Here is a 14,247-nt window from a genome sequence, read left to right on the forward strand (position 1 = left end):
AAATCCTTAATGACTGGATAAAATGTTGAAATGAGGTGTGTTCATTTCTATTTTAAAAATGCATTTAGACCTGCTTCAGGTAAAATAATGTGGGAACCGAGAATCTCAGTAAAATGATCAATCCACTTTCCTCAGAAAACATTTTTCGCATTAACTTTCCATTTCTGGGCTTCAACAATAATTGCCATATAAGTGTTTCCTAATATTTACCCTTAGTTTTTTACTTTTTGCTTTTGAGTGTGAAAAATGAATGCCCTGAAAAAGAGCAAATTCTCTTTTTATGCTCTTCCCGTATTCTGTAACTTTGCTTGTGTTGGTTTTTTGAGAGAGAGGTCCTCAGCATGAGTCATTAACTGCCGCTGTTACTATTGAAAAATGGTTTCCCCTTTTTTGGAAGGGGGGTCTCACTACTTGGCGTAGAGAGCCTAAAGCCTTGCACTTAGAATATCCTGTCCAAGCTCTCAAACTATCCCCCATGTATCCTACTTCTAAAACAGTAATTTTTGGAATGACATGAAGTACAGTGGACGTATTTGCCAAAGTTACTGTGTTGCTTCAGTGGCGTAAAGAAGCAGGGGTGGGGTGGTACTGGTTTGTCAGGTGGCACATTGCACTGAAATAAAGGAAGAGCTTAAATCCTCTCTGGAAAACAGCCACCACGGGGCATCCCATCTCATCGTGCACAGAAATGAGACAACAGCCGCCATGTTTGCTATATGGGATCTAGCCCTCCAGGGATCACACTGTCACCCCAGGTTACTGCACCTACTTGTTCACGTGGGTACTTCATCTCCCCACAGAGACAGAGAAGCTCATAGTTCTTTATTTTCACAAATCAGTCAAATCCCCTAGAGTCTTATTCACATGCTTTTCTGCTCCAAAAATTTCTATTTTTCTTAAACCTGTTGACTCTAAGGTATCTGTGGTACAGGATTGAACTGTAGATTTGTCATTTTTCCTGAATATCATGTGTCTTTTAATTCGTGGATCCATTAATTCGTTCATTCTTGGGTCCTCACGCACAAAGCTTTTGTGGCATGGTCTACACATTTTAACTACACATCAGAGTGTCTTCACTTGCCACTTCTTTTGATGTAGCATCACTATACATCCAGTAACAATGTTACGTCGCAAGCAGGAGAAAGCAGTAAACAGAGCTAAGGGAAGGAAGGATCTGGCTGTCAGTGTAAATGTAAATAGCAGCTGTTCCATTCAAACTGTTTTTAAAACTACCACACGGTGAGAGGTTTGCATAAAATGGGCCAGATCCTCAAGAATCAGGTTTTAACACAAAATTTAAGAGGCATGCTGCCATCCTCCTGTTTGCACTGTTTCACTTCTCTTACTATGGCACAAACAATAGAGGGGGAAAAAATATATATATACACACATATATGCATATGTGTGTATGTGTGTGTGTGTGTGTATATATATATATAATAGTCTCATATATATAATAGTCTCTATATAGAGAGACTTGTATATATTGTATATATATATAGAGAGAGACTTGTATATATTGTATATATGTAAAATAATCTCTTAAGTTTTTATTTAAATATCTATTTCTGTGTCAATATTGCAATATGAAGATATATCAGTTCACATAACTCGATTTGCTATACAAGCATGATGTTAGGAACAGTGCTATTGGGCTAGGTGCAAAATTCTTCTGAGTCCTAAGGTCACATGAGCTTATCTTCTGGTCAGGTGCTGTAGCCATTCTTTGATGGGTCAAGCTTTATGACTTTTTACCTCAGATTTGAAATTTATTGAATTATCTCCCTTCTGTCATTTTCTTAGCAAAAATCACCATCCTACATGGCATTACAATGTCTCTTTTTAAAAAATCTTCATGCCTTTTCTTCTGCCAAATAAGCACACATTTTCTTTCCTATTTGGTTAGGGTGATAAACTGCTGGTAATAAGTGCTTTAAAAATATTGTTAGGGCTTCCCTGGTGGCGCAGTGGTTGAGAGTCCGCCTGCCGATGCAGGGGACACGGGTTCGTGCCCCGGTCCGGGAAGATCCCACATGCCGCGGAGCGGCTGGGCCCGTGAGCCATGGCCGCTGAACCTGCGCGTCTGGAGCCTGTGCTCCGCAACGGGAGAGGCCCGCGTACCGCAAAAAAAAAAAAAAAAAAATATTGTTTGTACATTGCAGTTTACCCAAAAATGTGACCCCCCTCAATAATTAGCACTACCTAGACTAGTCAATATAGAGACACTTTTCATCCACTTTTGTCATCTTTCTGCTTAAAATGGAGGGAAAACGATGTTTTCTACCACAGGAATATAAAAATCTTAACTAAAGACCTGCTGCTGCTTTGAAACAGACTGAGGGGGAAATCATGATTGGATAGTTCACAAAACATTATCTGATCTAATACGTTTACCACATAGTCATATTTTTATTGGACTCTTCCAAGGCTTAGAACAGGGCTTCTCACATTTTGTGAATGAAAAAAAGTTGTTAAAGACTCAGGGAATGCATGAAAAGGATGAATTACAATGTTCGTGTCTCACAGTAACATAAATAAAAATTAAACACACTTGTATAAACTCGAGTCTAATTTTAATGTGTGGTTAATATTTGCACACACTGAAACTTCAAATCAGGGTATTAACTAATATCTGCATAGTCACAGTGGAGATTTCCATAGCCTAAATGTGCCTTTCTGTCAAACAAACAAGGGTGAGAACCCCACCCGTTCCTATTAGCTCTGTGGGCATAAATCACATAAATAAACCATCATTGAAGAGCCCTTAGTCTTGTTCCTTCTTCGCCTTAATACATATAAGGGAAAATTTTTGAGATAGAAGATTTTAGGGAAAAAGAAAAACTCACACACAAACATTGAACGTCATTATTTACATTTTTTACAATTAAAAATCCTAAGAGGAAAACATATATCCAAGAAAAATTTAAGGGACAAACACTCTTAGGATTATATTTTTTCAGCTCTATACTGTTCTAAAATGTTTTCCTGTTTTCCATTGTTGGTAATTTTTTAGTCATTTTTATAAATATGAGTTTCCCAATCTGAAAGATTAATATTTCTTTGTTTTTAGAGAAAAAAATAGTATCTTTACTAAGGAATGTTTCATTGATATTAACTAGCCTATTGTGTATATCTATAAACTTTTCCTCCTTTTCTATAGTAATATTAATCATTTTTACTTCTTGCTGATATTAATTCATCGACTACTTTGTTATTCTATGAATATAAAGCAGGATCAAATCCATTACTTTGGCCAGTCACCAAACAAGTGTCATGAGGTTTGGTCATCAAACCTGACTAGTTTTTAATTTCTTCATGGCAAAATTTGATTGACTACGTAGCTGTTGGATCACCTCTCCATGAGTACCACCTTCTCCTCTTTTGAACTTGTGTCAAACGTTTTATCTCTAACATTTATTTGATACGTGTAATACAATAGCTTGTATTATATATAATATCAATATAATGTCAATGAACATGTACAGGTTATAGATAATGCTTATGTAGATGCAATATAACTTATAAAGTGCTACTAAGGTGTTTCTGGATTTGTTGTTGCTGTGACTACTATCATTGATATGATCGTCATCTTCCTAGAAACAGGGACAATCTTTGGTGCCCTTTTACATCTGCCTTTACTCCTCCCTAGCACTTTGCCTTGAATGAAGTAGGTGCTCAATATATATGTAGTGAGAGCTTGCTTTTTTAAAGTTTTAATGGTCAAGTAAGTACTGGCTTGATTGAGCTTTAAAAATACTGTTGTTTGGGCTTCCCTGGTGGTGCAGTGGTTGAGAGTCCGCCTGCCGATGCAGGGGACACGGGTTTGTGCCCCGGTCCGGGAAGATCCCACATGCCGCGGAGCGGTTGGGCCCGTGAGCCATGGCCGCTGAGCCTGCGCGTCTGGAGCCTGTGCTCCACAACGGGAGAGGCCACAGCAGTGAGAGGCCCGCGTACTGCAAAAAAAAAAAAACAAACAAACTGTTGTTTTCCAAACTGGAGTCCATGGCCAAATCTTACCTTGCCAATAAATCATTTTTACCCCATTTCTTTCAGATTTTGTGAAAGAACAAAAGTTATTTATCATTATACTGTACTTAAGAAGCACTGTATTTTTTATAAGGTACTGAAGAAGTACTATACATAGTACTAAAAGGTACTGAGGCTCACCATAAAGCCGGATAATGCTAGTACCATAACTAGGCAGTATAATCTCTTTAGCAACATAATGTGGTGAAATTGATATAATTCAATTATTTCCCTTTCCAAAGTGTTCCCACTTATTTGAAAATTTATGTGGACCTTTTGCCAGTGTTCTGATAGGTCTCATGGAAAAGATATCTGAATATTTAGGATACATTGAGAATAGGTTGTAGGTTGGGCAGCAACAAAATGACATGCCCGTAGAGCTTTTCCCCCAGGGCATTCATGTGTAAGATCTCAGATGTCCATCTGGTCTAATGGTCAGAGCCTCGAGGGGAATCAAAACTCCTAGACTGTGCTTCTGATTTTCCCCCTCAATTTCCCACATACCCCTGCCGGGTAAGTAGCTTCTGTTTCTCCATGTTTCTTAACCCCACCCCACCCCCAAAGCTCCTTTCCCTTGGATTATTTAGAATGAATAGGAAAAATGATCCACATGACCACAACCAGGAATGTGGCTTGAGGAAAGAGAAAGTGTTCCTCTTGTTGAATTTGGACATTAGTGAGAAGCGGACTTCTATTGTCTTCCAACGAAATTAGTGAGAAACTGACTTTTATTGTCTGCCAACAGGGGAGGCGTTACACTTGGCTCGAGATTTTGGCTACACTTGTGAAACAGAGTTTCCAGCCAAAGCAGTAGGAGAACATCTTGCCAGACAACACATGGAACAGAAAGAACAGACAGCAAGAAAAAAGATGATCCTAGCGACCAAGTAAGCAGAATGGGGAAGACTGTGTGCGTTCATCCTATTTTTTTTTTTTTTTCATTTTCTTTGAATGAGGGAAACAGTTTAGAAAGCACCTGGTCTCTAAGGGGGGTCTCACACACCAGCAGCTAGATGTATTAAACAAGGACTTCCCCAACATTGCACCCATAGCAAGATTTGCAAACTGTATAGTGATGGAGCTACCACTGACACTGACAAAAGTTCTTAGAAAACCTCTTCGGAATAGTAGGAATGCCTAACATGTTTAAGAGATGTAGATTCCAGGCAAATATGCTGGTTGGTTGCTATGCAATTCGGTCTAAGCCACTCACTGTGCCTTAATAAATGAGGAGAAAGATCTTAAAACACTATAAGTTCTCGGAGAATGTGAAAAATTGAAGACCCAGATGCATGAGAGGTAACAGAGAGACCTCTGGGATCAAGGATTGGCATCAAGGATTGGCATCAGTGCCCCATTTTTTCTTGTATATAATTAAGCAAATAATCTCTGAACTGCCCCAGCCCCTGTAGTGATATTGTCAAAAAGAAAAGATAGAATGTGTGAGAAAGCTCCTGAAAATTGTAAAAAGTTCAATTAAAATGTGAATTAAAATAATGAGGGAAATGATGTGGAAAAGGGGAAGCTTTCATAAGATAACTTCAAACTCCCTCAAACTTGAAAGTTCTTTGATAATTAATGAAAGAACTACTATTTACTGTGTGAAAACCCAGCAGAACCTTAAGTACTACTCAAATCACGTTCAAATTTTTAGAGGACTTCTAAAAACAGTGCATGTTGGGACTCCATGCTTCTACTGCAGGGGTTGCGGGTTCGATCCCTGGTCGGGAAACTAAGATCCCGTATGCTGCACTGCATGGACAAAAAAAAATTTAGATGAAAATCTTTCAAGTGGTAGCTAATTCTTGCTCTCTTCTCTTTACTAAAACAAGTTATTGCTACAGATAAACCATTAATAATCTTATTTAATTTCCTAACTCTATATTCAGATTTTAGAACTAAGAGTCCCAGGTGGTTAAATTATCATTTATAAATTGTTTCTTATTTGGGGAAAACTTTTAAAGAGAAAGTGTGTGGTAGGTAGTGTTAGAAACATTGCTTCTTAGAAACTGATTTTTTAAAATGACTTTACGATATGTTGGCTAAAATGTAAATGTCTCAGAATGCACAAAACCAAAAATAAATACTCCTCCTTCTACTACATCTAAAGTAACATAGATCTTCTTATAAATTTAAGGTTTTGTATGGCATACCTACCACTCAACAGGCTTGCCCAAGAAACGTTAAGTCCATTATTTGGGGTTTGTGCTGCTTGTGGCTGTCACTGTTTGGGTTTCAGATATATTTATTCATTGCTCTTATGAGAGTACTAGATAATTCTCTCATCTTGCCCCAAAGAAAAGGGCAATGAAAGGTGGTGGCAAAAGAAGAGAAAAGACAAAACAAGGAGATAAAGGGGAAAGGAATAGCAGAAAGACAGAAGTAAGACTAAGAGTTAGAGAAAGAACATTATAAGGGATATAACACTTGGATTTAAAATTTTGAGAGGAGCTCTGTGCTAGGGAAGCTGCTGAACACTTGCTAGTAGAAAGACCTAAACCTAGATTTTTTGTGCAGTTTATCTCCCTGGGTGGGGGGGGGTCGGGGGGTGGTCTTCACTTCTACTTTGCTTCTACTTTTTCCCTCTTCCAAACAGTTTTTGACCCAGAGGGGTCTTCATCCTCCATATTTCAGTTTTTCCAGAAGGAACTGAAAGTACATTTAGTTCATTAGTTTGTATCCTTAATGTAAATCTCAGGAGACTATAACAAATTGTTACAGATCAGGAGAAACAGACAGTGCTAGAAGTTAGGTAGTATCTCCTAGGTGTTCCCAAAGCATATCATTCTAGCTGGTAGGATTTTACAAATTTCCCAACATACCCATGTGATACCTCTGAACGATACTATTAACCCCAAATACTAATTATCCAAGAGAAAACACCTTCATGTTTCCTACCTCAAAATTACTCGATTGTGGTTTTATCATGCATTTTCTAAGACTTTCACCCCCGATCCAGAGAAATCCTTCTTGTCTTCCTTCCTCCAGATTTTCAAACTGTTCACTCCCACCATCCACAGCAAGGCCACCATTAAATTTCCAGACATAAGTTCCCATTTTCTTGGGAATTCCCATCACTCTGTTTAAGTGTTTGGGAGTCAGTGCATTCAAACTGATGTTGAGAGTTTGTTTTCACAGAAGTAAATGTTAGAAGAACTTGGGAGAAGTAAGAGAAGTACTTTCATATTTGTCAAAGTTGTATGGAGACATCTATTTTATAGTAGTGGATTCAACTAGGGAGTAGTATTTCCCTTTTACATGGGATCTAAGTAATGTATATTATTTTAGGTGATATTTTGAACTTTGATTTCATGAAATATTTCAAGAACATGTAATTCTCTTTGATCCCTCTGCCCATAGCTGGACATTTGCAGACCATTAAATGTCAAGCAAGAATTGAATTCACTAATTCCAATTACCTTACTTTAAGTAAGAGTAAATAGGCTATAAACATCTAGAAATTAGGAGACAGACTAAATGTTTTGTTTTTGTGGTTATTTATAGCCATTCCATCTCCTTATTAGATCATGTGAAACAAGAATTGAAGAATCGGAGACTCTGCAGTCATAGCAAACATACTCAATACAAGTAGTCATCAATATAAGTAGATAAATTAAGGGGTGTGTGGGAATAAATGCCTTTCTGCAACATATTAATGGATCCAACATGTGTTCTGAGTAGTTTCTAAATTTTCCAATGGTAAAGCATTGGCTGTTTTCAATTAAAATGCTCAGTGTTGAAATTAAATAATCTACATGGATATTCATTACATTCTAATCAGTTCACCTTTGTTCACAAGACTGTGACAATTGTATCAAAAATATATACAAAATTCAAAATCCTTTAGATGAGAGATCCATTTGCTGATCCACATGGGCACAATGGCTTACGTATTTCTTTTTTACCTCTATGAATAACAGATTCTGTTGTATTTAATTATATTGCCGAGTATACAACTGTAAGAAAGACTCATTGATTAAGTGCCGTTACCCTCCTAATTCCTCTTTATTCCCAGTGCTTTGTTGATTAACCAAATATTTTCGTGTAATTAGATAATTATTTAAGGGAGTAATAGAAACTGAGTTAGACAGTTTTTGAAATCTAAAAATGTACTGGACAAAACATTTATTTGATTTATGAAAAACACATTTAAACCTCTTCATTGAATTTAGAACTAAATATGATGAACACTTGATCTGCATTAGGGTAAAGCGGAATAGTTAGTGAGTTTTAATTTTTACCATAACATTAATAGTCAAAAGGAGAAACAGAACTTTAAATTCAGACATCAGCTAAAAAATTATATCCTTAAGAACAATGACATAAGTGATAAAGTTAGAATTTATGATTCATCGAAGATCACCTTGTGTTACGTAATTCATAATGTGACATTTTGTTTGGAGAAATAAGAGTATTTCTTACTGTAGCTTCATAAATAATAATTTAAATAAGAATAAAACTAAGCATAAAAATAATAACTCTGTTACTGTCATAATGTGATGATGATAATTGCCTAAAGGAAATCTACAAAATTGTCATCTGTTTTTAAGTCTGGAGGCTGTCCGAAGTCAGTGAGTTAAGCAGAAGAATCAAATATCAAGGTTGAAAATTCTGAAACTTCTCCTGATACAGCTTCATGTGTGGAGTAGTTGACTTGCTTAGCATAAGTTACATTTTTCCACACTTGCCTTTTCCTCATTTCTTCCTCAACTTTAAGTTTATTGTAACTTGCTCTGTTGTTTAAACAGTAAAGAAGTTGATTTGCCAACTTATACATTAGTTTATTCAATTATCTGAGAAATTCCCATATCATAACACACAAAGTAAAGCAATGTTTTAACCTCCATTTAAATTTTTAATACATTTTAATTTGATAGAAAATTAAGAGACCAGTCGTTAAACAACTCCAATATTCCTTTGTAATAATGCATCATACTGATGACCTACCATGTAGTAATTCACATTGCTAGTCTGAAAAATGATAGCAAGAGTCTGTATTTTAAAATTTAGTAAGACATCTTCTAAAAACAAAGATAACAATACATCTAACTCTATTAAATAACATAAAGCGCAACAGATAACGATGTCCCACCAAATGTCATCATTTGATGCCAACAAATAACATCAACATTTAATTTAAGTTGCTACTCGTTAATTAAAAATAGGCAATACACCTGAAAGTCAGCCAACTGAGTCTAACTCAGAACAGAAAAAGTGAGAAGTTCAGGATCAAATATTTTCAGTGGAAGTACACACATGCACTGTTAAAACATGCCTTTAGATGCTACATCTGAGACTCAACCAAACATTAGCAGGGGGGTATGGAGGATCCTGTTTGATTTAGAGCAGGTAAGGACTTATCTGTTTGTTTGTTGTTTGGCTTTTCCTTTCCCTATGACCCTCTTTTACTTTCACCTCTGTTCAAAATGAGTAAGGCAAATTCTGTGAAATGATGATATTTGAACACTGGCATTAAAACTGAGACTCACTGCTTGTAAAAAAAAAAAAGTCTCAAATGATCTCCAGAAGAATTCGATAAATATGGGGTACCTTATAATAAACAAGGCTCCTCTGATTTTAACTCAATGGTACGTTATTTGGGCTTCAAGACATTTTGTCCCTTTGTAGTAGTTTTTTGCTTAATGACACAAATGCTTTGGAGAGGACTTAGTGGCTGGGCCCATGGAGTGACTTTCACTTGGAATAATTTGACCCTTCTGTACTTGATTTTGGCTCCATAGGTAATTATAGTCAGGGCTACATTATGACATTTTGTGACTGCCCATTGTAAATCCAGACAAAAAACCTAATCACTATCATATTATGCCTTGAATATGGAGTGGTTTCACTTAGTTGATGGATTCTTTTGAGCAATTCCTCAGCAGTCTTTTACTTCACTCTTCAGCTTCTGCATTAATCTAGTGTTTTGTTGTTAAAAAAAAACACACACACACACGGTTCCTTCATATGTTTGCTTCTTCAGACATATCTTTTGGACTATGTATCACAAGGGCTTTACTGTTATTGAACAATCATGGTAATATGGTAATTAAAACTGAAACCAATGATCAGAAATCATAATCATTTTAATTAAGAAAAGCAGCAGAAAAATGCCCTTGCTGATACTTTTTTGCAAGAAACTATCTTACATGGAGCACAATGTAATCATCTTTCTGAGACAAAATGAGGCTAGTAGACTAAATTTGGGTGATTGTCTACTTCAAATATTAAAACTACAAATTTAGTCCAGAAGAGTCTGAATTATAATGAAATATTGGGGAAAGGGATTTCCCAAAGTCTACTTGAATCCTGGCTCTGAAATAAGCCTATAGCCTGATTTAAACTTGTTTACAAACATGATACCCCACCCCCAGAATCACATTTTAATTTTTTTAAAAGGAATTATTAATTGTGATCCTGTTGTATAGATTTTCCCCTTATACTGATGTTAATCTATGAATATTCACCTTAAAAATGGACATTGGTTTTGTCAATGTTCATGGACTGTTACTCACTTGAAAGGTTTCATGATCATCTTGAGAGCATGATCAACTTGAGAGCATAGTTACTATTGTAACTCATTGTAACCTCATCTGTATGTTGTAGATGGTACTTCAGAGGTTGCTTTATGATATTTATCTAGTCCTCTTTTAAAAGAGAAAACAAGCCTTTGAAAAAATATCATGGGATGAAAGTAAAGCCCCATTTCAAGAGTTCAACTTTAATTTTGAATCTTTTATTTTAGACAAATTTGTAAAGAATTTCAAGACCTCTTGAGCCAAGATAGATCACCACTGGGATCCTCCAGACCCACTCCAATTCTAGACCTTGACATCCAGAGACACTTAACACATTTCAGGTAAGACTGTTTTTTCAATTTGTTAAGACTCTCTTTTAAATTGTTAAAGCCATCTTTATTAACCCAGACATGTTTGTAGTCCTATCACAGTTCCATTTAGAGATAAAACATATGTATATATATGGTGACTGCCTGAAATTTTTGAAATTCCAAGCACCTAAGAACAAATTGTAAAAATAGCTCAAGCATGAAGCACTTTGGATCAGAAAATTTATATCTTTGTGTGATTTCAAAGAACCTGTGACTGTGAGCACTATTATTTCAAACAATAGCACTTTTAGATCAGGATCCTGAAATCCTTTACACAGTTCTTTACCTTGATTAGGTGAATTGTTGAATGGGCAGACGATGTGACAGAAACTAATGGGACATCCTAGACTGATTTTCCAGGAGTACGCTAATGATTTCTCTGCAGTTAGAAACAGTGCATGGTTCTTAAGTTAGACCACACAAGCATATTTTAAAGAACCCAGGATGTATTATTGAAAGTATATCTTAAATTTCATTTTCTGAAATTCTTTGGAAGAGAATAGACTATTTTTCTTGGTTAATTTATGCCCTGGTTGCAATGTGGAAACGAACATGATAATTTTTCAGGTGCCTTCCAAATGTTAAACTCTAGAATTCTAATGCCTACATGACATATCTCATCAATAAAAATATTTATTTATCCTCTTTTTATTATTATCATTTAGTTTAAAAAAACAATGGTAAGGAAAGACCAACATAATTAAATTTCAAAATGCTTTCAATACCTCTCAATGTTTATAATGCTTTTGAGGAAGATATTCCGTTACACAAAATAATGGATATTTAAGGAAGTTGGAATTTTATCTGCAACATCAGAGACTTTTAAATAAAATACTTAATTTTTTATAATGTCACAATACTCCTCAAGGTGTAATAGACACATCTCTGAAGACTAAAGGATTTGTTTTCTAAAAATGCACCAAATGTAGGATAAGTTCCCAGGACTTTTCTTCTACCATTCAATTGGGTTAGTGAAGGTGAGTGTACTAAAACTGGGAGAAAGCATAATGCTCAAAAGTTAAGAGCAAAAGACTTTGGAGTCAAGAGAATGGTCTTCAAATCCAGACCCTTAATACATTTGAGCTGGGTTATTTGGGGTAATGTATGTACTCTTCTCAAGCTTTTCTTTCCCTAGCTTTTAATGGAATAAGAATCACTCCATTACATGGTGGTAGTGAGCTAAAATGAGAAAATGAATACAGAGTAAGCATTCAATAAATGATATACTGTTTACTGCACCACTGATCCAAGTTTAAAAAGTACAATATCTAAATATTGTACTTTTTACCATATCTATTTAAAATCCTTGCCATATCTATTTAAAAAGTATCATATCTGTACAAATGTTTTCCACATTTTTATTTGTATACATACTTAAGAGATTAATAGTTTTTACAGAAGTTCAATTCACAGCTTAATAATTTTTACACAAGTTCAATTCTGGATTTAAGAAAGTTTGTTGAGTTACAGATTTACTCCAAGAAGGAGCTTACTGTTGGAATACAGAGAACTGGGGCTCTGTGTCATGTCCAATCACAGAGGTCACAGCCTTTATTGGACAGTGAGCTGTCCTTTTTCAGGCTCAAAACAGACTACAGCATCAATGGGTAAATTGGATATCAGCTACAGTGTAAAATAAATAGGCAAACTATTTGTCTGTTTAGCGTACACACAATCTGCTAATTTGTTGATACCTGAGTCATTTGCCAACTTAATGCCACAGAACTCTTTAGAGAAAACTTTCATTTCTAAACTTGAGCTGAATGTTTCCTACATGTGCTTTATATGCTCTTTGGTTCCTCCCCATGCAAAATATAGTAACAAGCTAGTCTAGAATTACCCAGAGAAACTAGTCTGATGTTTCCCAGAGAAAAGCTAAATATATGGTAAATTGCTCCTCCTCATTCTCTGTAAAAAAGAGAGATTACATTTTGGGTATAAAACTCTCAAGAAGATATATGGCTGCAGATTCTCAGTCACAACAATTTGAAATGTACAGCCGTATCTTAACACATTTAACATTACATGGTATATCTACTTATAAATGTATCACCTATAAAACTTTGGTATTATTATTGATATGTTGAGTAGTTTGCTATCAGAAAGTTATGACTCTCATTTATTATGCTTTTGTAATGTTGGTCAGATTTTTTCATATATTTTGCTTTAACTACATTCTGATTATTTATTTAGACGAAATCTTCTGGATTTCACAATGGTGGGTAGTATGACATTAAAAATCACTTAACCAAAATTCACTTTACAGCAAATTTCCTTAATTATATCTTTTTTTAAAATTGTGATTAAAAAAACACAACACAGCATTTACCATCTTAATCATTTCTAAGTGTACAGTTCAGTAATGTTAAGTATATTCACATTGTTGGGCAACCAGTCTCCAGGATTTTTTTCATTTTGCGAATCTGAAACTCTATAGCCATTAAACAACAAATTTCCCCTTCCCCCCAGCCCTTGGCAACCACCATTCTACTTTCTGTCCCTATGAATTTGACTAAATACTTTAAATAAGTAAACTCATACAGTATTTGTCTTTTTGTGATTGACTTATTTCACTTAGCATAATGTTTTCAAGGTTCATCTATGTTGTAGCACATGTTAAATTTCCTTTCCTCTAAGACTGAATAATATTCTATTGTACATGTGTACCACATTTCGCTTACCCAGTCCTCCATTAGTGGATACTTGGGTTGCTTCTACCTCTTGGCTATTGTGAATAGTGCTGCTCTGAACATGGGTGTGCAAATATCTTTTGAAGATCCTGCTTTCAATTTTTTTGGATATATGTCCATAAGTAGAATCACTATGTCCATGGTCATTCTATTTTTAATTTTTGAGAAAATGTCATATTGTTTTCCAATGTGCCTGCACCATTTTACATTCCCACCAACAGGGCACAGTGTTCTAATACCTCTACCTCTTGTTATTTACTGTTGTGATTTTATTTGCGGGGTAGATAGTAGCTATCCTAATGAGTGTGAGGTGATATCTCATTGAAGTTTTGATTTGCATTTCCTTAATGATTATGTTGCTAAGCATCTTTTAATATGCTTGTTGGCCATTTCTATGGCATCTTTGAAGAGCTCTTTATTCACATCCTTTGCCCATTTGTAAATCTGGTTATTTGCTTTTTGTTGTTGAGTTGTAGGAGTTCTTTATATATTCTGGATATTAACCCCGTATTAGATATACAATTTGTAAATATTTTCTCCCACTCTGTAGGTTGCCTTTTTATTCTGTTGTGTTCTTTGATGCACAGGGGTTTTTGATGTAGTTCAATTTGCCTATTTTTATTTTTGTTGCCTGTGTTTCTG

At 35.5% G+C, this 14,247-nt stretch overlaps 1 protein-coding gene across 2 annotated transcripts in view; it reads left to right on the plus strand.

The window, feature by feature from the left end:
* TFAP2D (transcription factor AP-2 delta) overlaps positions 1–14,247 on the plus strand; it is a gene marked incomplete at its 5' end in the record, with an annotated part of 53,727 nt that overhangs the window by 26,636 nt on the left and 12,844 nt on the right. For both annotated transcript variants that reach the window (XM_082639119.1, XM_082639118.1), the window contains 2 exons: positions 4,772–4,913; positions 10,772–10,885. In XM_082639119.1, the coding sequence (XP_082495245.1) occupies positions 4,772–4,913; positions 10,772–10,885 (256 nt within the window). The remainder of the gene's footprint in view (positions 1–4,771; positions 4,914–10,771; positions 10,886–14,247) is intronic.

This window comes from Mesoplodon mirus (genome assembly GCF_964341445.2).
Source record: "Mesoplodon mirus genome assembly, chromosome: 12".
NCBI classification, from domain to species: Eukaryota; Metazoa; Chordata; class Mammalia; order Artiodactyla; family Ziphiidae; genus Mesoplodon; species Mesoplodon mirus.